General features: G+C 38.7%; 1 protein-coding gene across 2 annotated transcripts in view; it reads right to left on the minus strand.

Moving 5' to 3' along the window:
- PIK3C2A (phosphatidylinositol-4-phosphate 3-kinase catalytic subunit type 2 alpha) overlaps positions 1-27,003 on the minus strand; it is a gene marked incomplete at both ends in the record, with an annotated part of 84,682 nt that overhangs the window by 6,947 nt on the left and 50,732 nt on the right. For both annotated transcript variants that reach the window (XM_080713904.1, XM_080713903.1), the window contains 14 exons: positions 1,415-1,622; positions 4,351-4,460; positions 5,840-5,996; positions 6,811-6,980; positions 10,915-11,051; positions 11,139-11,268; positions 12,103-12,195; positions 13,349-13,453; positions 18,183-18,363; positions 18,814-18,908; positions 20,017-20,110; positions 21,099-21,287; positions 25,201-25,346; positions 25,933-26,044. In XM_080713904.1, the coding sequence (XP_080570030.1) occupies positions 1,415-1,622; positions 4,351-4,460; positions 5,840-5,996; positions 6,811-6,980; positions 10,915-11,051; positions 11,139-11,268; positions 12,103-12,195; positions 13,349-13,453; positions 18,183-18,363; positions 18,814-18,908; positions 20,017-20,110; positions 21,099-21,287; positions 25,201-25,346; positions 25,933-26,044 (1,927 nt within the window). The remainder of the gene's footprint in view (positions 1-1,414; positions 1,623-4,350; positions 4,461-5,839; positions 5,997-6,810; positions 6,981-10,914; positions 11,052-11,138; positions 11,269-12,102; positions 12,196-13,348; positions 13,454-18,182; positions 18,364-18,813; positions 18,909-20,016; positions 20,111-21,098; positions 21,288-25,200; positions 25,347-25,932; positions 26,045-27,003) is intronic.

A 27,003-nucleotide genomic window follows, 5' to 3' on the forward strand; every position in this document is an offset into this window, starting at 1 on the left:
GGTTCCATCCCCAGACCTGAAAAAAAAAAAAAAAAAGAACTCGTAAGTGAATGCCATTTCCAGGGTTAAATATAATAATGCACTTTTCAAATCTACAAATTTAGTGCATTTCTAGTAAAAATTATAAAAAGCAAGTTTACTGAAGAAAATAAATAGGAAGCAAGGTGTGGTGGCATAACCTATAATCTCAGTACTTGGGAGGCTGAGACAGAAGGATCCAGGTTCAAGACCAGCCTCAGGAATTTAGCAAGACTCTCAGCAACCTAGTAAGAATCTGTTTCAAAACGAAACTCAGAAAGGACTGGGGGTAAGCCGGGCGTGGTGATGCACACTTGTAATCCCCGCGCTTGGGAGGCGGAGACAGGAGGATAGCGCAGGTTCGAAGCCAGTCATACTGGCTTAAGAGACCCTGTGTCCAAGTAAAAATATAAAAAAATAGGTCTGGGAGAGTAGCCCAGGGGTAGAAGGGTTTCCAGGAACCCCAGTACCATCAAAAATAAATAAATAAACATAAAAAATAATAAAATAAAAAGCCCTTTATTGTGAAACATTAGATGAGAGCTTAAGACTTTTTTAACTGTGCCGGGTTTGGTGGCACACACCTGTAACCCAGTAACTTGGGAAGCTGCGGCAGGAGGATTCCATTTTGAGGTCAGCCAGGACAACTTAGCAAGATCCTGTCTCAAAATAAAAAATAAAAAGGACTAGGAGGTACCCAGTGATAGACTGGCCTTGGATGATTTGATTTTTAGTAACACACACACACACACACACACACACACACACACACACACACACACACACACCACCTCTCTCTCACACATTGGATTTTTTGAACTGTATGGGTTGAACCTGCTTTATTGTTTGTTTTTGTGCGTGGTACTGGGAATATATAACCCAAGGGCATTCTACCTCCGAGCTACACCCACCTCACTCTATTTTATTCTTTTATTTCAAACAGGGTCTCATTAAGTTGCTGACAACCTCAGTAAATTGCTTAGGCTGGCCTCAAACCTGCAATCCTCCTGTCTCAGCCTCCCTGTCTCAGCCTCCCAAGTTTTGGGATTACAAGCATGTGCCACTACATCTGGCTTGAACCCATTATAATAAGCAAGATTTACCTTTGAAACTCAGAAAAAAAAAAAGAAGGAATAGGAAACCATAATAGCATGACTCTTAGTTTTCCCTCTGAGAGGTCGAATATCTTTGGCCCTCATAGTTTTAAAGCAAGTTTAACAGGAAATGAATATCAAAGGATGTTAGGGATGCAACAAGCATACTTATTTATTTTGGGCTGACTATGGACGAGACAATCACGAACGGGACAGGTATTGGAACATTAGTAGGATCAGTGAAAGACAGATAAAGGACAACAGTAATATGACTATCTTACAAATATTAAAGGCAAACTTACATAATGTTTATCTGGGTTGTATTTCTTATGATATGTGAAAACAGAGACTTCCTTGATTCGACCATCCTGTCTAAAGGAGTACGTCTTAGGTGAAAATGAAAGGATGGGCTCATCATTAGAAGGAAGACCAGAAAAACGCAGCTGAGCAAGGTTGTGAATGAAGAAGTTAAACTTTGTGGCAATGCTTCCCAAACTTGACTCAATCAGCCTGCAAAATAATCACAGTCGTTAATAGGGAATCTTCATGGGAACACATGGTAAATTCAATATAATAAAAGATGAAAACACTTTCATTTCTCTTAAAGTATTAAACACATCCTTCCTTTGCCAAGAATTGTCTGTGTTCTTTAAAAGCTGAACTCTGTTAAAATATATCTTACTCCAACACAAAAACTTTTTGCACAAGAGAGAAATGATGCTTGGTTTTCTTAAGACTAATAGGGTCCAAGATCAACTAAAGAGCTATATGGACAAAGGACAACTGCTATACTGTTATAAAGATGACTTTATTATCTTATGAGAATCCAGATTTTAAAAATTATCTCCTGTCAAGTAGTAGAATGGTAGAATCTGGTTTAAGACTTGTCCAGATAAAATTTCACTCAGTTGGAAAAAGAAGTTGATAGAATAGGGAATTTGGCAAAGACAATTAGATGGTAGGCCTAGATAAAACAGCTTAGGAAAGCAAAGAAAACAAGTCTGGGAAACAAGGTGAAAGAACCCAGTAAGAATATTCCAAGAGAAGAGAACCTCCAAAACAGGTGTTTGCCTTTCTAAAGACTGAATGTCTGTGTTCCTTGAAATTCAGATACTAACAACCTAAATCCTTGTGTGACTATATTTGGAGATGAGTCGTTTGAGGAGGTAATTAATGCTAAACGAGGCCAAACAAGTGTGGAGCCTTGATCCAGCAAAACTGTCCTTTTAAGAAGAGACAAGAGAAGCCAAGTATGCTGGCGCAAACTTGTAATCTCAGTATTTGGAAGGCTGAGACAGGAGGATCATAGGTTCACAACCAGTCTCAACTTAGTGAGGGCCTCTGTAAAGTGAAACAGTTTCAAAATCAAAAGTAAAATAGGGGTGGGATGTAGCTCAAAGGTAGATTTTTCCTGGGTCCAATCCCCAGTGCCGAAAAAAAAAAAAGGAAAGAAAAGAAAAAAAAGGAAACAAAATGAAAAAGAGTTAAAAGAGAGCTTTCTCCCTCCACCTCCTACAGTCTATGGGAAGACATAGCAAGAAAGTTGTCATCCACAATCTAGAAAGGGAGCCCTCATCATGAATGCAATAAGCTGGTTCCTTAATCTTGAATTTCCTAGCTTTAAGCACTATGAGAAAATAAAATTCTGTTTTTTAAGCAACCAGGCCCATGTACTTTGTTCTGGAAGTAATCAAAGGTTGCTTGTTGTTTTTCTCAAGGGAGCCACCGCATCTCTCAAAAGACAAAATGAAGTCTATCAATACCAAAGTACTAGTTTAGAAGGCAACAGAAGTCAGCTTCCTTCAATTCATTTTGGTCCGACTGGTAAGACTAGGTAAGTCCAGGCCAATGCTGTATACCTCTTCTCTATTGGGAAGAAGAAGAGAAAAAAAGAGAGAAAAGAAGATGGGCTCCTTTGCCCTTCCCTGTGTGCTATTATAATGATGTGGCAGGTACAGTCAGTGATCAACCAGGTCACCAGGCCTTGAGAAACACATTTGCCAGAAAGATATAAACGCTAGCCACTGCAGATGTGTTTCAAGTACTTTGTCATATTGTGACAGTAACTACAACAGTGTCCCAGAGTTTGTTTTTAAGCACTTATGGTATCCATGAAAATTATATTAGAATAAAAAAAATTAGTAATCATTTTAGAAAAGTATCTTAGCCAGGCGTGGTGGCACACGCTTGTACTCCCCGCACTTGGGAGGCAGAGACAGGAGGTTTGCGCTGGTTCGAAGCCAGCCTTGCTGGCTTAAGAGACCCTGTTTCCAAAAAAATAAATATATAAAATAGGTCTGGGAGTGTAGCCTGGAGGTAGAAGGGTTTCCAGGAACCCCAGTACCACCAAAAAAGAAAAAAGTATCTTAAAGAGGTACATGGCACTGCAGAAAACATGTTTCTCAGAAATAGTTTAGAAATAGAATTTTAATTTATTTATCATTTGTTTATTTATTTATTTTGTGGTAATAGTGATGGAACCCAGGGCCATTCTACCTCCAAGCAACACTCCCAGCCCTATTTTTTATTCTTTATTTTGAAACAGAGTCTCACTGAGTTGCAAAGGACCTAAGTAGCTGAGGCTGAGAACCGAGATCCTCCTATCTCAGCCTCCCAAATGCTGGGATAACAAGCTTGTGCCACCACATCTGGCTTCTAGGATTTTTATAATTAAAATTATATGCTAAATAAACCTTAGATCATATTTTGAGAGAAATTAGCATTTTTAAAGGTCTACTGCAAATCATTTATATTCATTAGGTAAAACCTTTTTTTTTTTAACCACATGCTAAGCAAGCCCTCTAACATGGAGCTATATCTCCAGCCTATGTAAACCTTTGATACCTATTCTTTGCTAAATACTCCAAATTCTAATTTTTTCCCTCTAAATCAGATTTTTGATAAATATCATTTACTTAAACTAGGTAAAATACTTGCCTAACATGTATAAGGACCGGGGTTCAATTCTCTACCACTACAAATACGAGTAAATAAGTAAATAAATAGAGCTGGGTATGGGTAATCCTAGTACTTGGGAGGCTAAGAAAGAAGGATCACAGATTCAAGGCCAGCCTAAGCCATTTAGTGAGACACTGTTTCAAAATAAAAAGGGCTGGGGGTATAGCTCAGAGATAGAATGCCCTTGCCTAAATATTCAGTACCAAAAATAAATAAACTAAGATAAAACGATTCAAATCCAAATTATTTGTCTCAAACAATTTACTTAAATATGCCATACCTAGTGAAGAAGATTGTAGCTTCTGCATCTGTAGTTTGAGGCTGAAGTGCATCTCTGACATATTTCAAATCTTGAATACTTCTAAGCTCTGGTAACCCTGAAGGAATCATCTGTAGAAAAAATTAAAAATTTTTGCCTTAAATTTTCTGCCATTCAAATAATCAGAACTAAAGTAAACAAAATAATCATAAGCTGGCCAAGTAATTCTAACTAAAGCAAATGAAAATACTCATATTTTGAGGAATTTATTAGTGTTTGGAGGACCTAAGTGATTTTCTTACAAATGAGAAAATAGAGGCCCAGAAAGTAAAATGATGTTGGAAGTCAAAAGCCCACTTATGAATAAGGGCTATGAAATTCAGATCTCCTTTTGCCTAGGCCTCTGTTTTTTTTTTTTTTTTTTTTTTTTTTTTTTTTGTGGTACTGGGGATGATATCTATGGGCATTCTACCTTTGAGCTATACCCCCAGCCCTATTTTTTATTCTTTATTTTGAAACAGGATCTCACTGAGTTGCAAGGGACCTAAGTAGCTGAGGCTGCCTGCAAATTGTGATCCTCCTGTCTTGGCCTCTTGAAAGCTGGGATTACAAGCGTGTTCCACCACGCCTGGCTTAGGCTTCTGTTTTTATTATTTTTTTTTGGTGGTACTGAGGGTGGAACCCAGAGGCTTTCTACCTCCGGGCTATACTCCCAGACCTATTTTATATCTTATTTGGAAACAGGGTCTCACTAGGTTGCTGAGAGCCTCACTAAGTAGCCGAGGCTGGCTTCGAACCCGTGCGATCCTCCTGTCTCAGCCTCCCAAGCGCGGGGATTACAAGCGTGAGCCACCACGCCTGGCTTAGGCTTCTGTTTTTATTACATCTACTTCAGTCAAAATAATTACAGCATGGATTTTTTATTTAATACATAACCAAATATTGTGTGTGTGTGTGTGTGTGTGTGTGTGTGTGTGTGTGTGTGTGTGTGTGTGTGTTTTACTGGGTATTGAACGCAAAGGTGTTCTACCACTGAGCTACACTTCCCAGCCTTTTCAAATTTGAAACAGGGTTTAATTTACCACACAGTGGCCTCAAACCTGCAATCCTCCTATCTCAGCCTTAAAAGTACTGGGATTATAGGCATGTGCCACTGTAGGCAGCTATTCCTTTTACTTCAATATAATAAATATCCAAAAAAATGTATTAGTCCTGAGTATAAGCTTAATAATGAGTATTCACAATCTAAACACAACCAGATTAAAGCACAAAACATTTGAGGTGTCCCACTTAGGCTTAATTAAACAGTACCCATCCCCAATCTCCAGGGTCCCTATAGTACTTATTTTTTTTATATATAAATGGAATTATACAGTATGTACTGAATGCAAGAATATAGTTGATAATTGTGACTAAATTTTATTCAAAATTATAAAATATCTTTCTTATATGTTGGAACACAGGTGTGCTTATATAAAATTAAGTGGGCGTTTATAATAAATACAGTTACCAGTGAAAGGAGGTTAAGAAAGAGGTTTGTTTGCTTTCTTATCAAGTTGTAGGCCTGACAGCAGAGGTCCACAAACAACTGGAAACGAATGGTGGGCTTTTCACCCCCATTGATGACGTATGCCATATCAGAGGTAAGCACAAAAGGAGCTCGATCCCTATGTAAAGTGAAAGTACACACAGATTATTCACAGAAGATACTCAAGCTGTTCAACCAGTGCTACTGCTGTCACATGATTAATAACCGAAGCTCCCTGTACTATAGCAATTCCTTAATTCCTTCCTTCCTTCCTTTCTTGTCTGGGGATGGAACCCAGGGGCATTTGACCTCTGAGCTATACCCCCAGCCCTATTTTTTTTTTAAATTCTTTATTTTGAAACCGGGTCTCACTGAGTTGCAGAGGGCCTCACTAAGTAGCTGAGGCTGTCCACAAACTGCGATCCTCTGGTCTCAGCCTCCCGAATGCTGGGATTACAAGCGTGCGCCACCACGCCCGGCTCTATAGCAATTTCAAAGGAGGAAACTTAGGCAGTTTTAAGTTTCCCTAATTGTTGAAAATCCACATTTCCGGAAAAGTCATCACATAGTAACCTCAGTATTTAGACAAAACTTACATATGGATTTTTTCCATGGTGATAACTATAAACCTATACACCCAGAGACAAAACGGTGATAAAGAAAAATTTTATACTCATTGTCATTCTACAAATGAACCATTTCTAATAGGCACAACAAATTAGACAAAATAAAACATTTAGCAGTTCATATGAACAAAGCTTATACACACACTTAGTAGGCAGCCGATTTTGTCTACTATGCAGTACAGTCTTCTCTTAGAAGCACTGGCATCAGCATAACCCCTAGCTATGCTCAAATAGAGCCACAAAGCAAAACACAGCAGAAGGGCAAGGTCTGCATTTATGAAATCAGATGTCTCTTTTCTTTACAACAATATTAACATATTAGTGTACCTTTTGAAGCTACCAAACATCTGTGCATGGCCCAAAAACTTTCCAAAGTCAATGTGGAACATGTGTCCTGTGCTTCGAAGCATTATATTGTCATTGTGTCGATCACAGATGCCTAAAACATAGGTGGCTACACAGCATCCAGCACAAGAATAAATAAAATTCTCAGAAGCCTGTGAGAAACACATGAAATGATTAGAAAAAATATATATATATTTAGTGGTACTGGGGATGGAACCCTTCTACCTCTGGGATACACTCCCAGACCTATTTTATATTTTATTTGGAAACCGGTCTCTTAAGCCAGCAAGGCTGGCTTCGAACCTGCATGATCCTCCTGTCTTAGCCTCCCAAGCATGGGGATTACAAGTGTGTGCCACCACGCCCGGCAGAAAAAAACAATTTTTGTGTGTGTGTGGTCCTAGGGATTGAATCCAGAGGCATTCGACCTCAAAGCTAAACCCCAATTTTATTTCTTATTTGGAAATGAGGTCTCACTAGGTTGCTGCGAGTCTCTCAAGTTGCTGAGGCTGGTTTCTAACTGGCGATCCTCCTGTCTCAGCCTCCCAAATACTGGGATTATAAGCGTGTGCCACTATACCAAGCAAACCTAGAGGCAGTCACCTCTGGGCTACACTCCCAGCCCTTTTAAAATTTATTATTATTATTTTTTCTTTTGGTACTGGGTATTGAGCCCAGGACCATTCTACCTCTGACCTATACCTCCACAGCCCTTTTTATTTTTTGTTTTAAAACAAGATCTTGCTAGTTTGCTTGAGAGTCTCCTAGGTTGCTGAGGTTATCCTTGAACCTGCAAATCTTCTGTCTAAGCATCCCAAGTACTAGAACACAGGCATGTGCCATAATGCCCAGCTATTTTTATTATGAAACAGGATCTCCCTAATTTGCTAAGGGCCTTGCTAAGTTGCTACAGCTGGCCTGAAACTCAGGATCCTCCTATCTCAGCCTCCCAAGTACTGGGATCACAGGCATGGGCCACAATGCCCCACCAAAATACTGTTTTTCTGAATTGTGAAGTCATATGGATCTACTTGTCCATGGGTTAAATTTCCTCAATGATCCTCCAGAATCATTACAAATAATCATGGTAACAGCAAATGTTTACTGAGTACTTATCACAAATCAGTCAAATATCTCTCCCCAACTCATATATAAACTCATTTAAAAATCTCACAACAAACTGGGCATGGTGGTGCATGCTTGTAATCCCAGTACTTGGGAGGCCGAGACAGGAGAATCGCAGGTTTGTGGCCAGCCTCAGCTATTTAGTGAGGCCCTCACTAAATAGGTTTATTTTGAAAACCTTTTCCAAAATAAATTAAAAAAAAAAAAAAACACAAAAAACTGGAGGTATATCTCAGAGGTAGAATGGTCCTGGGTTCAATCCCCAGTACTACACACACAAAATCTCACAGCAAATCAATAACTTAGGTACTAATGTTATCTGCCATTTTACACATGAGGGAAACTGAAATCTAGAGGTTGAGGTGTTTTCCAGGTTCATATAACTGGTCAGGTGGCAGAACCAGAGTTTAAACTCAGGCCATATGATTCCAGTATGTTATACCACTTCCTACTTATAAAATCATAAGAAAAAACATTCATAAAGGGTGCTTGATAGCTGGGTATGGTGGCGCACACTTGTAATCCCAGTACCTGGGACAGAGGATTATAGGTTCTCGGCCATCACCAGCAACTTAGTGAGGCCATCTACAACTTTGTGAAACCCTGCTTCAAAATAAAAGAATAAAATAGGACTGTAAGTGTAGCTAGGAGGTAGAATGTCTGTGGGTTTAATCCCCAGTACCACAATTAAAAAAAAAAAAAAAAAGGTGCTTGATGTATGATAGTTGACAACTATTTTGTGTCAAACAACTTACTAGGAATCCTGAACAAGCCAGTATTACAAGTACTGTTGTGCTGCTTCCTCCAGACCACAAAAAAATAAGAAAAGGGAGTGATCTTATAAAGGGGGTACAAAGGACAAAATTCCTCTGCTTTCCTTACATAAGTAAACAGATGGTACTTGTATGTTTATAAAAGTGATACATTAATGATGTACATGCCAGGTGTGGTGGTACACGCTTGGAACCCCAGTACTTGGGAAGATAAGATAGGAAGATCACAGGTTTGAAGTCAGCCTCTGCAGCTTAATGAGGCCTTGTTTCAAAATAAGAAGTAAAATCAGGGTGAGGGTATAACTTGGAGGTGGAATGTCTCTGGGTTCCATCCTCAGTACCAAAAAAAAGAAAAAAGAAGAAAATAATGGTACACAACTTCGGCAACTAAATGACATTAAAACTGGGGTCTCCTTATATCACGATTCAAAGTGTCTGTGAGTCTTTCTTAAGCCAAGTAAAGATCATGGCATGCTTTATATAGTAAGAGACTATATTTTCTCATATGTAATTCAGAATAATACTAATACAAAAAAGTAGATATCGAAAATACAATTTTCCAATTTTTTTTTTTTTTTTTGGTACTGGGGGTGGAACCCAGGGACATTTTACCTCTGAGCTACACTCCCCATCCCTATTTTTTTAGTTTTCTCATTTTTTGAAATAGGGTCTCACTGAGTTGAGAAGGACCTTGCTAACTAGTTGAGGATGCTTGTGAACCATGATCCTCTGGTCTCCGCCTCCCAAATGCTGGGATTACAAGCGTATGCCATCATACCCAGTGGGGGGGAAAATTTTTTTTTATGCTGTGCTTTCTGTCATTTAATCCTTAGAACAGCCTATGATAGTCTCAGTCTCTTTCTCTCTCTTTCCCTCCCTCTCTCCTTCCCTCCCTCCCTCCCTCTCTTTTTTTTTGCAGTACTGGGGATGAAATCCAGGGCATTCTACCACCAAACTACATCCCCCAGCCCTATTTTTTATTCTTTATTTTGAAACAGGGTCTCACTGAGTTGCATAGGGACTCTAATTAGCTGAGGCTGCCCATGAACCATGATCCTCCTGTTTCAACCTCCCGAATGCTGGGATTATAAACGTGCGCCACCATGCCTGGCTTCATTTTTATATCCATAGTATATGATACCGTAATATAAACTACTATAATATTTTCTAGAACGGCCCAGCACAAAGGGTTAATTTGCCCAAGGGCCTGTAGCTGGTGAGTAACTTGGGAGCTAAATTCAAAGCTAGAGAGCCTGCCCCATGATTTATGCTCTTAACACCAATAATGCAGCTGCTTTTACTCATTTCCACAACTTCTATCAAGATCTTTGGGAAATATAACACTCTGGGCGGTAGAAGTATCTCTGGCCTCTAGGTACATATTTGGAATTTTGGAGGGTAATTTAGCATAATTTATTCAAATTACTGCAATTAAAAGTTTTATATTCTTGTCTGTACTTATGAAAAGACACAATTTTTCCCCCTCCCTTCCTCTCTTCCATTCTGGGACTGAACCCAGCGGTGCCTGACCTCTGAGCTATACCCTCTATTTTATTTTGTACTTTGAAACACAATCTCACTTAACTGCTAAGGCTGGCCTCAAACCTGAGATCTTCCTGTCTTAGTTCCCCAAGTACTATGTTACCTCACACCAGCTAAAAGACACTGTTTTTTTTGTTTTTGTGGGGCTGAGGATTGAACCCAGGGGCATTCTATCTCTGACCCCAGACCGATTCTTTTATTCTTTATTTTGAAACAGGGTCTCACTAAGTTGCAGATGGCCTCACTAAGTAGATGAGGCTGTCCTCAAACATGGATCCTTCTATCTCAGCTTCCCAAGTACTGGGATTACAAGTATGCACCACCACGCCTGGCTTGACACTGTTCTCTCTCTCTCCCTTCCTTCCTCTCTCTCTTTATTCTTTATTTTATTTTATTTGGAAACAGGGTCTCATTGAGTTGCAGAGGGCCTTACTAAGTAGCTGAGGCTGACTGCAAACTGTGATCCTCCTGTCTCAGCCTCCCAAATGCTGGGATTACTAAGCATGTGCTTCCAAGCCCAGCTGACAATATTTTCTTGACTTAGACTAAATGGTTATTTAGTTACCAAAGTTGAACACTGAAAGCACTCAAAACCTTTATAATACACTTGGCTAAATTGTTTAGAATAAAGAGACATGCAAATCACCTTTTCATATTCTTCTTCAGAGGGATTGTATTTCCTCAGCCACTCGGCAAGTGGTTTATCCTTAAAGGATCCTGTCACGCCATATTCCACTTGAATTTTCCTGAGGGTATCTGAAGCAGGAACTAGCTCCACCATGCCTTTAACAAAAAAATATTAAGCTATGTGAAAACATCTCCCAAAAGTTAAGTCTTAAAAAAACTGATAGTTTTCAATATTGGACTTACCTCTATCTCTGCCAGTTGAGAGACATTTGAAAATCACCATCCTCAGATCCAGTCCTTCTTTGAGCCAGATCTTATCCATAATCTTTATCATCTGTAAAGCCAACATATCTTGCCGGAGATCTTCACCAACCTTGAAACCAAAGAAAATGAGCCAGGCATGGTTGTTCAAACCTGTAATCCCAATACTTGGGAGGCTGAGACAGGAGAGTCACGGGTTCAAGGACAGCCTTCAGTAAATAGTGAGACTCTCATCAACTTAGTGAGACTCTTTCAAAATAAAAATAAAATAGGAGCTGGGGGCGGTGGCACACACTTATAATCACAGCATTCGGGAGGCTGAGATCAGAGGATCATGATTCACGGACAGCCTTAGCTACTTAGTGAGGCCCTCTGCGACTCAGTGAGACCCAGTTTCAAAATAAAGAATAAAAAGTAGGGCAGGGGGTGTAGCTCAGAGGTTGAATGCCCCTGGGTTCCATCCCCAGACCCGCAAAAAATAAAATAAAAAAATAATATAAGGCTGGGGGTGTAGCTCATAGAGAATTCCCCTGGGTTCAATTCCCAGTAATACAAAAAGGAAGGAAGGAAGGGAAAGGGAGGCTTAGACAGGAGGACTGCAGTTTGCAGACAGCCTCAGCTACTTAGTGAGGCCCTTTGGAACTCAGTGAAACTCTGTTTCAAAAGAAAGAATAAAAACTAGGGCTGGGGTTGTAGCTCGGAGGTAGAATGCCCCTGGGTTGCATCCCTAGTACAGCAAAAATAATAAATAAATTAATTAAAAAATTTCCACTAAGGAAAAAAAAAATGTAACCCTGTGTAGGTACAGGGATGTGAACTGATAAGTCCCAGTTATTGGCTAGCCTGAGCCAGGATTGTCTTGAGTCCAGGAGTTAAAGACTGACCTGGGCAACACAATGTGGCCCTGGCCTCCAAAATAAGAAAAAGTAGCCCTGTTTTTGCTTACCTTAAACATGACATTAATTTCTTCCCCCAAAGGATCCGCATTCAGCATTGTGACTTTCAGGGGCACAGCATTAGAACTGAAGAAGGAACATGACTGCAAATATATCATACAGGCATTAGAAAAAATAACAATAGAAAAATTGAGTTTATAATTTTTGTCCTCCTCATTTACCTTTGCACTTGTTCCTTTGAATTATAGCAAATGAAATAATACAAGAACTGATTTTTTTATGATCTGGCAGGTCATATGAGTAAAGTGACACCTCTCACTGCAGAGAAGCAAAAACTTGACCACCTGAGAGAGAAAAGCTTAAAGTTCGAGCTTTCTAAGTGTCTTAATCCCTCTACTAAACACCAAAGCTTCATAAACTCATCTTGATTGGGATAAGACCTCTACTCCTACTAATATTGCTATTATAATTATCCATCCGTGGACTCAAATGCTGATAATAATTTCATTAGGAAAAGAGCAAATCTTATTTAAAAAGCTAATTTCATACAGACACTAAAAATAATGCAAAAGAACAACAAACAAAAACCAAAGTAGTAAATAATTCTATACTGTATTTCAGGAATAGTGATTAAGTAAAATATGCTGAGATAGCCGGGTGTCATGATGCAAGCCTGTAATCCCAGTACTTGGGAGGCTAAGGTAGGAGGATTACAGGTTAGAGGACCTCAGTAATGTAGCAAGACTCTCAGCACAAAATCAGTCTCAATGAGACTCCATTTTATTTAATTAATTAATTAATTAATTAATTGTTTGTTTGTGTGTGTGTGGTACTGGGAATAGAACCCAGGGGATTTTCTACCTCTGGGCTATACTTCCAGACCTATTTTGTATTTTATTTGGGAAAGGGGTCTAGGGTCTCACTAAGTTGCTGAGAGCCTCACTAAGTAGAAGAGGCTGGCTTCAAACCTATGCGATCCTCCTGTCTCAGCCTCCCAAGTGCGGGGATTACAAACGTACGCCACCACGCCCAGCTTTGAGACTTCGTTTTAAAACAAAACATGAAAAGATTAGGGGTATAGCTTGGAAGTATGATGCCCCGGGGTTCAAACCCTAATACCTCCTCCCCCAAAACATGCTGAGATAAATATAGTTCCTAATGATAAAGCTATCTTTCCATACATACTTATAACCAAACTATGCGGAGCTTATCTTTATTTGCCTTAAGCATACCTGCCCATTTTCCTTCTTCCTATGTATTTTGAAATTTAATATGAACTTATTAGTACTGTGTCACCTTAATATTTAACTCTTTTGCCACTAGACTTGGTTTGAGAGGGAGACGGCATTTATTTCTCAGAAGAAAGGACTGTACTCGTTCCATGCTTCTTTGGAGGACAACCTATGGAAAGAGATTGTTACTGTAGGTAGATAACAGAAATAAAGATCTATTTTTAGGACAACAAATGATGCAAACACAATTTTGAGGGTAATATCAGGGATGAAGCTCAGGGGCATTCTACCTCTGAGCTACAACCTGTTTTTGTTTTAGTGGTACTAAGGATTGAACCTAGAGGCATTTTACCTCCAAAGCTACACCTCAGCCCTGTTTTACTTTTTATTTTAAAATAGGGTCTTGCTAGGTTGCTGAGAGTTATACTAATTTGCTATGGTTGATCCTGAACCTATGATCCACCTGTTTGAGTCTCCTAAGTACTGGGATCATAAGTGTGCACTACCACACCTGGCTGACACAATGTATAAAATGCTTGAATCCCCAAATGAACAACAACAACAACAACACAAAGTCTATAATCCCAGTGCTGGGTGGGGTGGTGTGTATCTGTAATCCCAGTGCCTAGGAAGGCAAAGGCAGAAGGATCCCAAGTTTAAGGCCATCTTGGACAACTTAAAAAAACCCTGTCTCAAAATAAAACTCATGAAAAGTGTTGGCAGTATATTCAGTGGTAGTGTTGGTAGTTGCAAGTATAAGGTCCAAGGTTTAATCCCTAGTACCAAAAAAAGTTATTAAAGGCATTGATTTTTACTATTAAAACAAAATGGAAGCTGGGCGTGGTGACCCATGCTTGTAATCCCAGCACTTGGGAGGCTGAGACCAGAGGATCGCAGTTCGCGGACAGCCTCAGCTACTTAGTGAGGCCCTTTACAACTCAGTGAGACCAGGGTTCAAAATAAAGAATAAAAAATAGGGCTGGGGGTATAGCTCGGAGGTAGAATGCCCTTGGGTTCTATCCCCAGTACCACAATAAACAAACAAACAAACAAACAAACAAATAAATAAATAAAATGGAAAAGTCTGGGGTACAGCTCAGCAATATAGCACTTGCCTAGCATGTGCAAGGTCCTGAGTTCAATCCCCAATGCCAAAGGGAAGAAAAAATAAAATTGGAATGGGCAAAGGCTATAAATGTAAAAGGAAAATACATATGGCCAACCAATGTAAATAAAAATGTTAAAGCTCATTAATAATCAAGGAAATATGAATTTAAAAAAAGATGCAGCTTTGCATCAGAAGAAAATATAAGACAACATTAAGTGGAAGAAAACAATTTTTTGGTGAGGATTATCCAACAGAAACTATTTTAAATAAAAATGTGCATAGCCCTCAACTCAGCTACTTTGTCTATATAAATATACAGAAATACTAGCAAACTAGGCATGGTGGTTCACACATAGAGCCCCATTTCTTAGGAGGTTGAGGCAGGACTGCTTGATTCCAGGTGCTTAAGACCATACATAGAGATACCGCCTCCAAAGTTCACTGCAGTACTAAATAGGAAATGGAGCATGTGCAAACAACCTACATAAAAGTAATGGTTCAGCCAGGTGCAGTTGCACACATCTGCAATGCCAAGTACTCAGGAAGCTGAGGCAAGAGGATTCCAAATTGAGGTCACCCTGGGCAGTTTAGATGCTGTCTCAGAATAAAAAATAAAAGGGCTAGGCATGTATCTCAGTAGTAGAACACTCCTGGGTTCAATCCCCAATAGGGCAAAAGAAAAAAACAACAACAAAAGGAGGGGAAATTGTTCGTAATTTATGCTATAATACCTTATAATATTATGTATCTATTAAGAAACTTGAAGTGTACCTATATATGCTGACATGAATTCTCTACAGTGTTAAAAGAAAAAAGAGGTAAAGCACTTTCCTAGCATAAGAATCTGAGTACTATCCAAAGTATGGCAAAATAAAACAAAAGTGCCGGGCGTGGTGGCGCACGCTTGTAATCCCTGCGCTTGGGAGGCAGAGACGGGAGGATCGCGCTGGTTTGAAGCCAGCCGTGCTGGCTTAAGAGACCCTGTTTTCAAATAAAAATATAAAAATAGGTCTGGGAGTGTAACCTGGAGGTAGAAGGGTTTCCAGGAATTCCAGTACCACCAAAAAATAAATAAATAAATTAAAAAAGCAAAAACAAACACAAAATATGAAATAACAGGTATACTTGTTGAAGGAATTTTAAGATCTAAATAAATGGGAAGCCGGGCGTGGTGGCGCATGCTTGTAATCCCCGCACTTGGGAGGCAGAGACAGGAGGATCGCGCTGGTTCAAAGCCAGCCACGCTGGCTTAAGAGACCCTGTTTCCAAATAAAAATATAAAATTAAAATAGGTCTGGGAGTATAACCTGGAGGTAGAAGGGTTTCCAGAAACCCAGAAACCCCAGTACCACCAAAATAAATAAATAAATAAATAAATAAATAAATAAATAAATAGGAAGACATCTTATGTTCATGAATTGAAATATTACAGACCCACATGAATTGTAATATACTATCCCCCTTGCCCTCACAAAGAAAGAAAACAAAAATACAAATGAATGGGATAAAATTGAATGTCTAGAAATATCATATAGTCAGCTGGTTTTCAACAAAGGTGCCACAATCATGCAATAGAAAATCTCCTTAAATCTCCTTAAACTGGATAGCCACATGCAGACTGATGTCAGACTCCTACCTCACTCTACATACAAAAATTGATCCTAACTACATAAAGATAAGAGGTACAATTATAAAACTCTTATAGTTTGGGAGGTTGCAGTGGGTTCTTGTTCTTAGCTTGTTTAGGGAAAAAAAGTAGCTAGAACCACACTGCTGCAAGCTTAAGCAAAGTTTTATTATTACAAGGTAGAAAGGAGAGACAGAACAATCAAAGCACTACATCAGAGGCAACGCAATGAAGGTCTCTGAACATACAAGAATTTTTTTTGGCGGTGTGTGTGTGTGTGTGTGTGTGTGTGTGTGTGTGTGTGTGTGAGTCTGGGGATGGAACCCAGAGGCATTTGACCTCTGAGCTACACCCCTTGCCCAATTTTGTTTTTATTCTTTATTTTGAAACAGGGTCTCACTGAGTTGCAGAGGGCCTCACTAAGTAGCTGAGGCTGTCTATGAAACGCGATCCTCTGGTCTCCAGCTTTCCAAATGCTGGGATTACAAGCGTGCACCACCATGCCCGGCTCAAGATTTTTTTTAAAGTAAGAATTCATGCCGGGCGTGGTGGCGCACGCTTGTAATTCCTGCGCTTGGGAGGCGGAGACAGGAGGATTGCACAGGTTTGAAGCCAGCCGTGCTGGCTTAGGAGACCCTGTTTCCAAATAAAAAATATAAAATAGGACTGGGAGTGTAGCCCGGAGGTAGAAAGGTTTCCAGGAACCCCAGTAGCACCAAAAAAAAAAAAAAACAACAAAAAACAAAAAACAAAAAACCATTATCTCTTTTCTTCCCATTCTGGTAAGCCAATAGTCTTTTTCTACCAAAAGCAGGTGCTGGGTGCTGGTATGTATGTTATCTCTGCTATGTGAGCCTTTTTTTTTTTCCGGTACTGGAGATGGAACCCAGGGACATTCTACCTCCGAGCTACACCCCCGGCCCTAATACTTAATTTTTATTTTTATTTTTTGTAATAGTGTCTGAGTTGTAAAGGGTCTAAGTAGTTGAGGCTGCTGTGAACTGCAATCCTCTGTTCTCTGCCTCCCAAATGCTGGGATTACAAGCGTTCACCACCACACCAGGCTTTTATTCTTTTATTTTGAAACAGGGTCTCGCTAAGTTGTGGAGGGTCACTAAGTAGCTGAGGCTGTCTGCGACTTGGATTACAAGCGTGTGCCAACAGCCCAGATCTGTGTGAGCCTTTTTTGTTAGCCTTTGTTCATCTTTACAAGGACAGAGGGGACTGAAATCACTGACCAAAATGTGTTACTAAATTGGCAAGGTCAAGGAGCTGCATAGTCAAAGCCTGCCTTTGTTTTTCGTTTTACTTTTATTCTTACAGTTTAAAGCATGTATTATTCATCTGTGTCCTTGGTGAGTTCTCAGCTTTTCCCTATCTTTATATGCTAGAAGTTACTTATGTTGAAAATTTGTTTAATAATAAAGAAAAGAAAGCTACAGGAATTCAGTCTTTCAAAGTACAGAGGTTTAGGTGCTATAACTGTTTTGTATTATTATTGTATTTTAAATTTTTGGTGGTATTGGAAGTGGAACCCAGAGGCTTTCTACCTCCGGGCTATACTCCCAGACCTTTAAAAAAAAAAAAATATATATATATATATATATTTTTCAATTTGGAAAGGTATAGTGGCGCTTGCCTGTAATCCCAGTACTTATTTAGTGATATTGTTTCCAAATAAAAAATAAAATAGAGCTGGGGGTATAGCTCAGAGGTAGAATGACCCTGAGTTCAATCCCCAGTACTTCACACACAATAAAGAAAACAAGGAAAGGAATTACTAAGCATGCGAATTTTTTTTTTTTTTTTCTGCTATGGGGGATGGAACCCAAGGACATTCTATCTCTAAGCTACACTCCAGCCCTATTTTTAACTCTTTATTTTGAAACAGGGTCTCACTGAGTTGCAAATGGCCTCATTAAGTAGCTGTGGCTGTTTGTAAACCACAATTCTCTGGTGTCAGCCTCCCAAATGCTGGGATTACTAGCATGTGCCACCATGCCTGTCTCCTATATATTTTAAAGAGCTACTGAATTTTATCTGCCTAACAATAAAGATATTGTTAGAATTCTAGTGAGAGTATACTGATAAAAATTAACAACTTCATTTATCAGAATCACAAAAATCATTTATACAGTTATGTTCTTCCTTATGTGTACATACCTGTCTGGCTGATCCACTAGCCTGTTTTACTTTTTCTGCTACTCCGCCTAAAAGCTGTACAAGCTTTGTCTGCTTAGAAAGTTCTTCTCTGAGTCCTTTTCCTCCTAGTGAGAGGAGAGCACCCAACACATGTTCATATCGGGTACCAAACTGTATATCATGCAGGGCATCCTTAAGAAGCCTAATAGAGCAAAATATTTACGTCAGCCACTTCTGAGAATTTTTCTCTCAAAAATCAACTCAAGTTCTATTTCTGGTATGCAGGGATTTATTTTAAGCTATACACACAAGTAAAAACTTATTTGTGTATGTGCATATATATGTCTGTGTGTTACTGGGGATTGAACTCAGAGGCATTCTGCCTCTGAGCTATACTCCCAGCCCAAATTTTTGGGCTCATTTATTATTTTAGAGTCATAATGTGTCAACTATTTTACAATAGAGGGTATTGTCATATTGGGTCTTATTTCAAAAGGCATAAAAATGTAGCTTCTTTAAAATAATGCATTCAATAAAACATTTGGTATGTAAATGTTTAAAGTCATCTGAGTCTATTATTTAGACTTACAATGTATGTCATTCTATAAATACCATGAATAGAAATAAGGAATTCATAAAATTTAAATCTTACCAATATAAACTGTGCGCTATCTGGATATTTCCCAATGCTCTGGACAGAAGGAAGCGTACTAATGAACTATTCAAGTATATTTCATATTTCAAAGCCTATATGTAAAAGAAAATAAGACTCACTAGTTGTCAAACCAATATTATTCAGAAAAAATTCATTAAAAGACAAAACATATAAAGTATTACACTTATAAATGAAAAGGTGACATTTGTAAAAAATGAATTAATGTAGGCCAAATTAATAAAATCAAACATAAAAGTAGATTCAGATAAAATATTCACTAGCTATATTCCACTGGCCAGTAAAGAAAAATCAAGTAAAAGAGGTCAAGTTTGGCTTGTTCTGAGACTCTAAAAAGTCCAGCAATTAAAATTCAGATAAGAGCTGGGCGTAGTGGGACAGGCTTATAATCCCATTACTTGAGAGGCCGAGACAGGAGGATTGCAGGGTCAAGGATAGCCTCAGAAAGTAATGAGACTCTCATCTACCTAGTGAGACCTACTTTCAAAAAATAAAAATAAAGCCAGAAGTGGTAGAGCATGCTTGTAATCCAGCATTTGGTAGGCTGAGACAGGACGATTTGGGTTCGCAGCCAGCCTTAACTACTTAGTGAGGCCCTGTTTCAAAATAAAGAATAAAAAATAGGGTTGGGGCTGTAGCCCGGAAGTAGAATGCCCTTGGGTTCCATCCCCAGTACCACAAACAAACAAACAAACAAGCCAGGCGTGGTGTCACACACTTATAATCCCAGCACTTGGGAGGCTGAGACTGGAGGATAGTGGTTCGCAGACAGCCTTAGCTTCTTAGTGAGGCCCTTTGCAACTCAGTGAGACCCAGTTTCAAAAATAAAAAATAGGGCAGGGGGTGTGGCTCAGAGGTCAAATGCCCCTGGCTTCCATCCCCAGACCTGCAAATAAATAAAAATAAATAAATAAATAAATAAAAATAAAATAGGATATGGGGTGTAGCTGGGAGGTAGAATGCCCTGAGTACAATTCCCCAGTATGAAGAAAAAATAATTCTGATAGATATATTCAAGTGGGGTACATAAAAATAGTGGAAAAAATCCACATGCAATGCTCGCACATTACCGTATTACAAATCTACTTTTAATCAAAACAGAAAGAGAATCTCTTAGTAAGCTCACTATTTATAAAACCTGAGCAAAGAGTAAGGAGGGAGGTAATCTAGTAAAAATCTCACTTGCACAAACTGCGGAAGAAGATCTGTTAGCTCATCATCACTAATGGCCTCAATCCAGTTCACAGCAAAGGATCTCACTTCCTGATCTGCAAACCTAGAATATCAGAAAAATAAGATTTGATAGTGATTTCTTTCTAGTGAGGCTATAATTCCTGAAAACAGATTCTCAATTTGTTCCTGACCAACGAACAATATTCAAACAACTTTTTATTTAAGAGCAGTGTGTTTCTTTTTCAGGAAAGAAAAATCTAATGGTGCTATACGGACTTAAATTAGCTGGGTGTAGTGATGCATGCTTATAATCCCAGTACTTGGGAGGCTAAGACAGGAGGACTGCAGGTTTCAGGGAAGCCTCAGCAAGTAGTGAGACTCTTATCGACCTAGTGAAATTTTGTTTTAAAAATAAAAAAAGAATAGCGCTAGGAGTTTAGCTGGGAGGTAGAATGCCCTCAAGTTTAATCCCCAGTACCAAAAAAATCTTGCCAGGCCGGGCATGGTGGCACACACTTGTAATCCCCGCGCTTGGTAGGCAAAGACAGGAGGATCGCGGAGGTTCGAAGCCAGCCGCACTGACTTAAGAGACCCTGTTTCTAAATAAAAATATCAAATAGGTCTGGGAGTGTAGCCCGGAGGTAGAAGGGTTCCATCCCCAGTACCACCATAAAAAAAAAATAATAATAATCTTCCCAGGCGTGGAGGCACACGCTTGTAATTTCAGCACTTAGTGAGACCCTGTTTCCAAATAAAGTATAAAAATGGTCTGGGAGGATAGCCCAGAGGTAGAAAGGCCCCTGGGTTCCACCCCCAGTACCACTCAAAAAAAAAAAAAAAAAAAAAAAAAAACCTTAAGTTTATGAATATTAATTTTAGCCCACATCAAAATTTACAATCTAACCCTTTCTCTTTAGGTCAGTTTTAAATGACATAAAGTACTTTTTTAATAATTTCAATAAAAAGATTTATAGTACACACATAGTTATATTGTAATGAACTGCTTTCATGTTAAAAGAGGAGAACTCCTATAACATACTTTATTCAAAAAATAGATAATAAAACAGAGCAAATAAATACATTTGACTTACTTAGAATCAAGAAGCTCGAGTGCTGCCAGTGGGTGCAATGGAGGCCACTGGTGAAGCAAGGAGTAAGTTTTGGCAAGATTATTCCATTTCCAGTTGGGGGCACTTGCTAGGATTTTAGGAAGACAATTTGGATGTTTGAGGCAATAATAACGTTTCTCCCACAAAAAGACTTTATCTTCTTTAGAAAGTCTGTATACATAAAAGAATTAAATTACTTCTCAGTGATATTATAATGTTATAATTATAATCTCAATGATTAAAAATACAAAGAAGAAATTTATTCATTTGAGACAGCCACTTCTTGGTAAAAGCATTAATACTAATTTGGAATAAAAAAATGCAATGTACAGAAGACATCAGTAATTTACCCTGATATGAGGATAGAAAGACATCATTCTCCTTTGGTAAAAGAGCCTTAGTTATAAAAAATCAATGACAATTTAGCATAATAAAAATTTATTGAGCTCTAACCAGATGTCAGTCATTGGGAATCAGAGTCGAATACAGAGGTCTCATTCTAAGAGAGAGCAAAGATTTAATCCATCTTATAAAAGTAAAATCAAATGCCATGCAGAAAACAAAGAGTTATATAAAATTTTTGAAAATTATACAGGTGAGCTGAGAAATAATCAAAATGAAGAGAACTCATTTTGGACATTCTAATTGTGTGTGTGTGTGTGTGTGTGTGTGTGTGTGTGTGTGTGTGTGTGTGACTAGGGATGGAACCCAATGACTTTTTTGGTTGTTTTATTTATTTTTATTTATTTATTATTTATTTTTTGGTGGTACTGGGGTTCCTGGAAACCCTTCTACTTCTGGGCTACACTCCCAGACCTATTTTATATATTTTTTAAATTTGGAAACAGGTTCTCTTAAGCCAGCGAGGTTGGCTTCGAACCTGCATGATCCTCCTGTCTCTGCCTCCCAAGCACGGGGATTACAAACGTGCACCACCACGTGGCGGCTCTGGTCTTTTTATTTCTGAAACAGGGTCTCACTGAGTTGTGAAGGGCCTCACTAAGTAGGTGAGGCTGTCTGCGAACCCTGATGTTCCTGTCTCAGCCTCCCGAATGCTGGGATTACAAGAGTGCACCACCACACCTGCCCTGAAAATTCTAACTGCTTTAATTTTAACAAATGCTCGTGGTAAATAAAATTAGTACACTATTTTACTACCCACTCATTCATTTTTGTATATATAGTACATACAAAAAAAGTATTCACTTCATGTAATTAAAAATTTCAAATATTGCAAAAGGTTCAAATATCCCTCCTTTAATTCCCCTTCCCAAAGGCAGCCACCTAAGTTTATGTATGCTTCCAGATATAGTCTATTTTTATAAAAACATACAAATGTGTGCTTTTCAGTTTTCTTTTTTCCCTTTATGTTAATGGAAACATACTATATGAATTATTCTGCCTCTTGATTTCCCTCATTTAGTGTATCTCATGTATTAGTATATATAACAATAACCTCATTCTTAACAGTTGTCATTCTTGACTGGATAATTTAACTGATATTGACCAACATTTTCAATATTTTTCAGTAATCCAAATAAATATTACAATGAACACTCTTCATGAGCAAATATTAAAGGTATGTACTAGAAGAGGCACTGCTGGTCAGAGATTGTATACATGGTAACTTTTCAGATTTTACCAAATTGCTCTCCAAAGGGATTAAGGCTTTTTATAGTTCTGCCAATAGTACATATTTTTATTTTATTATTTATTATTTTTGTACTGGGGATTGAACCCAGGGGCATTCTACCACTGAGCTATACTCCCCCAGCCTCCCAAGTACTGGGATTACAGATGTACACCACCATACCCAGCTAATTCTCATTTTTGGCATCCTCATCAACACTTTATAATAAGACATTTTAATGTTGGCAATCTGAGATGTATAAGACAGCATCATTAAAAGGTTGAATATCTTTTGTGTGTGTGTGTGTGTGTGTGTGTGTGTGTGTGTGTGTGTGTGTGTGTGTGACTGGGGTTCCTGGAAACCCTTCTCTGGGCTACACTCCCAGACCTATTTTATATTTTTATTTGTAAACAGGTTCTCTTAAGCCAGCGAGGTGGCTTCGAACCTGCGCGATCCTCCTGTCTCCGCCTCCCAAGCGCAGGGGATTACAAGTGTGCGCCACCATGCCCAACTATATGGTGTCTTTTAAACATTTTACAAGATATTCAGCTGGGCGTGGTGGCACACGTTTCTAAACCCCGCGTTTGGGAGGCGAAGACAGGAGGATCACGCAGGTTCAAAGCCAGCTGTGCTGGTTTAAGAGACCCTGTTTCCAAATAAAAATATAAAAATAGGTCTGGGAGTGTAGCCCAGAGGTAGAAGGGTTTCCAGGAATCCCAGTACCACCAAAAAAAAAAAAAAAAGACACCATATTTCTTCTCCAAAGAACTGTCTCTTAATAGCTTGATGCAGTGGTGCACACCTGTAGTCCCAGCCTTTCAGGAAGCTGAGGTAAAAGGGCTGAAAGTTTGAGGCCAGCCTGAACAACTTAGTGAGACCCTGTCTATAGAATTTCTTAAAATTTGGGGGTGGGGGGTGGATTTGCTAGCAATGTGGTTCAGTAGTAGAGGTTCTCTGGGTTCCATCCTAAATACCAGAAAAAAGAAAAAAATAAAAAAGAATTCCCCATTCATATTCTCTCTCCTTTACTACTGAATTGATCTTTATCTTACTAATATGAAAAGGTTCTTAAGATTAAAAAATTAATCCGTTTTAACTATTATCATCATATATCCCTGTGTGTCTGCCCTTTGTGTGTGTGTGTTACTGAGGATTGAACTTAGGGCCATTTGCCTCTGAGCTACTTCCCCAGCTCCATTTTTCTTTTTTTTTTTTTTTGCATGTGTATGTAGTAGTGGAGATTAAACAACAGGGGCATTTTAACTCCGAGCTATTCCCTCCAGCCTGATTTTATTATTTTGAAAAGGTTCTCACTACTTGCTGAGGCTGTACTGGAACCTTCCTGTCTCAACTTCCCAAGTACTAGGATTAAAGGTGTGTGCCAACAAGCCCAGCTCTTATTTTTTATTTTGAAACAGTCTAAGTTACAGAGGTCCTCAAAGTGGCTGAGGCTGGCCAGGAAACTGATTCTCCTGTCTCAGCCTCCCAAGTACTAGTATTATAGTCTGGCGCCACCATACCCGAATTTTGTTTCTTTTTTCTCTTCTTTCCTTCCTTCCTTCTTTCTTTCTCTTCCTTTCTTTTTGAGAGTCTGGGGATGGAACCCAGGGGCATTCAACCTTCGAGCTACACCCCTGCCCTATTTTTTATTATTTATTTTGAAACAGGGTCTCAGTAAGTTACGGAGGGCCTCACTAAGTAGCTGAGGCTGCCCGCGAACCTCAATCATCCAGTCCCAGGCTCAGCCTCCCAAATACTGGGATTACAAGCATGCGTCACCACGCCCAGCTTGTTTCTTTCTTTTTTTTTTTTTTCGGGTCTGGGGATGGAACCCAGGGGCATTTGTGATCCTCCTGTCTCAGCCTCTCAAGTACTAGGATTACTAGTATGTGCCATCATGCCCGGAGGGTTTTATGATATTTAAATTGCAGATAAATTCTGAGATCAAAATAAGACCAATTAGGCTTCTTTTTTTTTTTTTTTAATGCAGTTCAGGGGATCCAACCCAGGACTATGCCCAAGATAAGCAAGTGTTCTATCACTGAGCTACACTCTCAGTCCCCACAAAGTCTTTCAATATAATTTATTTTATTTTTTTTGCAGTACTGGGAATAGAGCACAGGGGAATTCTTCCTTCAAGCTATACACCTCCAGCCCTATTTTTTTATTCTTTATTTTTGAAACAGGGTCTCATTAAGTTGCAGAGGGCCTCATTAAGTAGCTGAGGCTGCCCGTGAACCATGATCCTCCTCTCAGCCTCCCGAATACTGGGATTACAAATGTGCACCACCATGCCTGGCAATCAATATAATTTAAAAAACGAGTTTAACACAAAATTTTCCACATTAAGAGCACTGCTAAATCATGAACTAAATCAAGGCATTTAATACAAACCATTAACCTGAGGCTTTACATTGTGGGAACTATACAGAAAAAACAATAAATAAAACATACCCGAAAGATGAGTCTTTATGAAGAATATCAAGAAGTTTTCCTTTTATATCATTCTCCAGTGTTTCTAAGTTGTATTGTTGTATAATGCTTCTGTCAATTTGAGGAGTTGTATAAATAATATCAAATGTAGGAGAAGGAAAATCAACCTTAAAAATTTAACAGAAATTGACCTTAGTCCACATATTTGCCACATTAGTTTGTCTTTAAGAAAACTGACTTTTAGCAATCTGACCTTAGTATTCAGGGTTGGATTTGCAAGGGATTGAACTCATAGGAATTCTATCTCTGAGCTACACACCCAAGCCTATTTTTTTATTTTTGTTTTTTGAAATAGGGTTTCACTGTGTTGCTAAGAGTGGCTAAATTGCTGAGGCTGTCCTAAATCTGTGATCCTCCTGTCTCAGCCTCCCAAGTACTGAAATTACAGGCATGTGCCACCACACCTCGCTATATTAAATGTTAGATTAGCATGTTTTTGTTCTTGTTGAAAGTTATCACCAATACTTGGTAATCCTCAATAGCATATATACATTCCTTGGAATGAGTACAATACATATTTTACTGTTTTTCAGAAATTGGAAATAGTTTTATTATATTTAAATTAAAGAAAGACTCCACGGTTAAAATAAGATCAACTGGGCTTCTTTAATCACAACTCAAACCATAGTATACACATGTACTTTATGAAAAAATTTAAATTTAAACCTCTCCACGTGTCAAGAAGTACCATACCTGTAGCACTATTCTTTCCATGACATATCCTTTTTTGGGAACTGTTCCAGAAATAGAATTTGTATGTGATGAAGTCCAAAGATATAGAAGTTTAGTTCCACATGTTAAAAACCTTCATGAATGTAAAAAGAATACTGTGATTTTATTTTTAAAAATCCTAAATTCACAACACAATGTAATCAATTTGAAATATTAAGTATTCAACTCACTAAATAAAAAATAACATCCTTAAGAATATCTCAGGAGTCATTCCCCAGTTCATATTAAGACTTCAGGTAAACACAGTAAAGTTGGGGTAGGAACAGAGAAAGGGGGAATGAAAAAAAACTTACTTTAGGAACAATGGTAAACACAAGAAAGGCTTTGAAAAGCCATATACACTTCACAATCAGAATCACCTTTCCCAAGCCGGGCGTGGTGGCGCACGCTTTTAATCCCAGCATTCGAGAGGCTGAGACCTGGAGGATCACGGTTCGTAGACAGCCTCAGCTACTTAATGAGGCCCTCTGCAACTTAGTGAGACCCGGTTTCAAAATAAAGAATAAAAAATAGGGCAGGGGGTGTATCTCAGAGGTCAAATGCCCCTGGGTTCCATCCCCAGACCCACAAAAAAAAAAAAAAAAAGAATCACCTTTCCCAAAAACAACTCCTATAAATAGGAAGATATAAGATAGTTTTTCAAGATTTTCTAAAAAGGTATATATGTCAAGATGTGGTTTAGACTACAGAACTGCTTCCTAACTTTTACCATTAGAACAAAACAACAAATGCCAAGAAAGCCAATAACTATATGCCAAAGCAGCAATCATTTAAGATGAGAAATCGAATCTGTGTCCTTGCCAGTAAATTTTTTTGTAGACAACCAGGCAGTAAACATTTAAGGCTTTGTGGGCCATTCAGTCTCTGTTACAAAGACTTAAGTTGGCTGATACAATACAAAACAGTTATAAACAACACAAGAATATGTGTACTATCTTCTAACAAACTTTTATAAACAATGGGGTCACTGTACTAGACTACCAATTTGAAAAATACAAAAAGGCATATAAAAGAAACTATCAGCCGGGTGTG

This window comes from Muscardinus avellanarius, assembly GCF_963383645.1.
Source record: "Muscardinus avellanarius genome assembly, chromosome: 1".
In the NCBI taxonomy this organism is placed as follows: Eukaryota; Metazoa; Chordata; class Mammalia; order Rodentia; family Gliridae; genus Muscardinus; species Muscardinus avellanarius.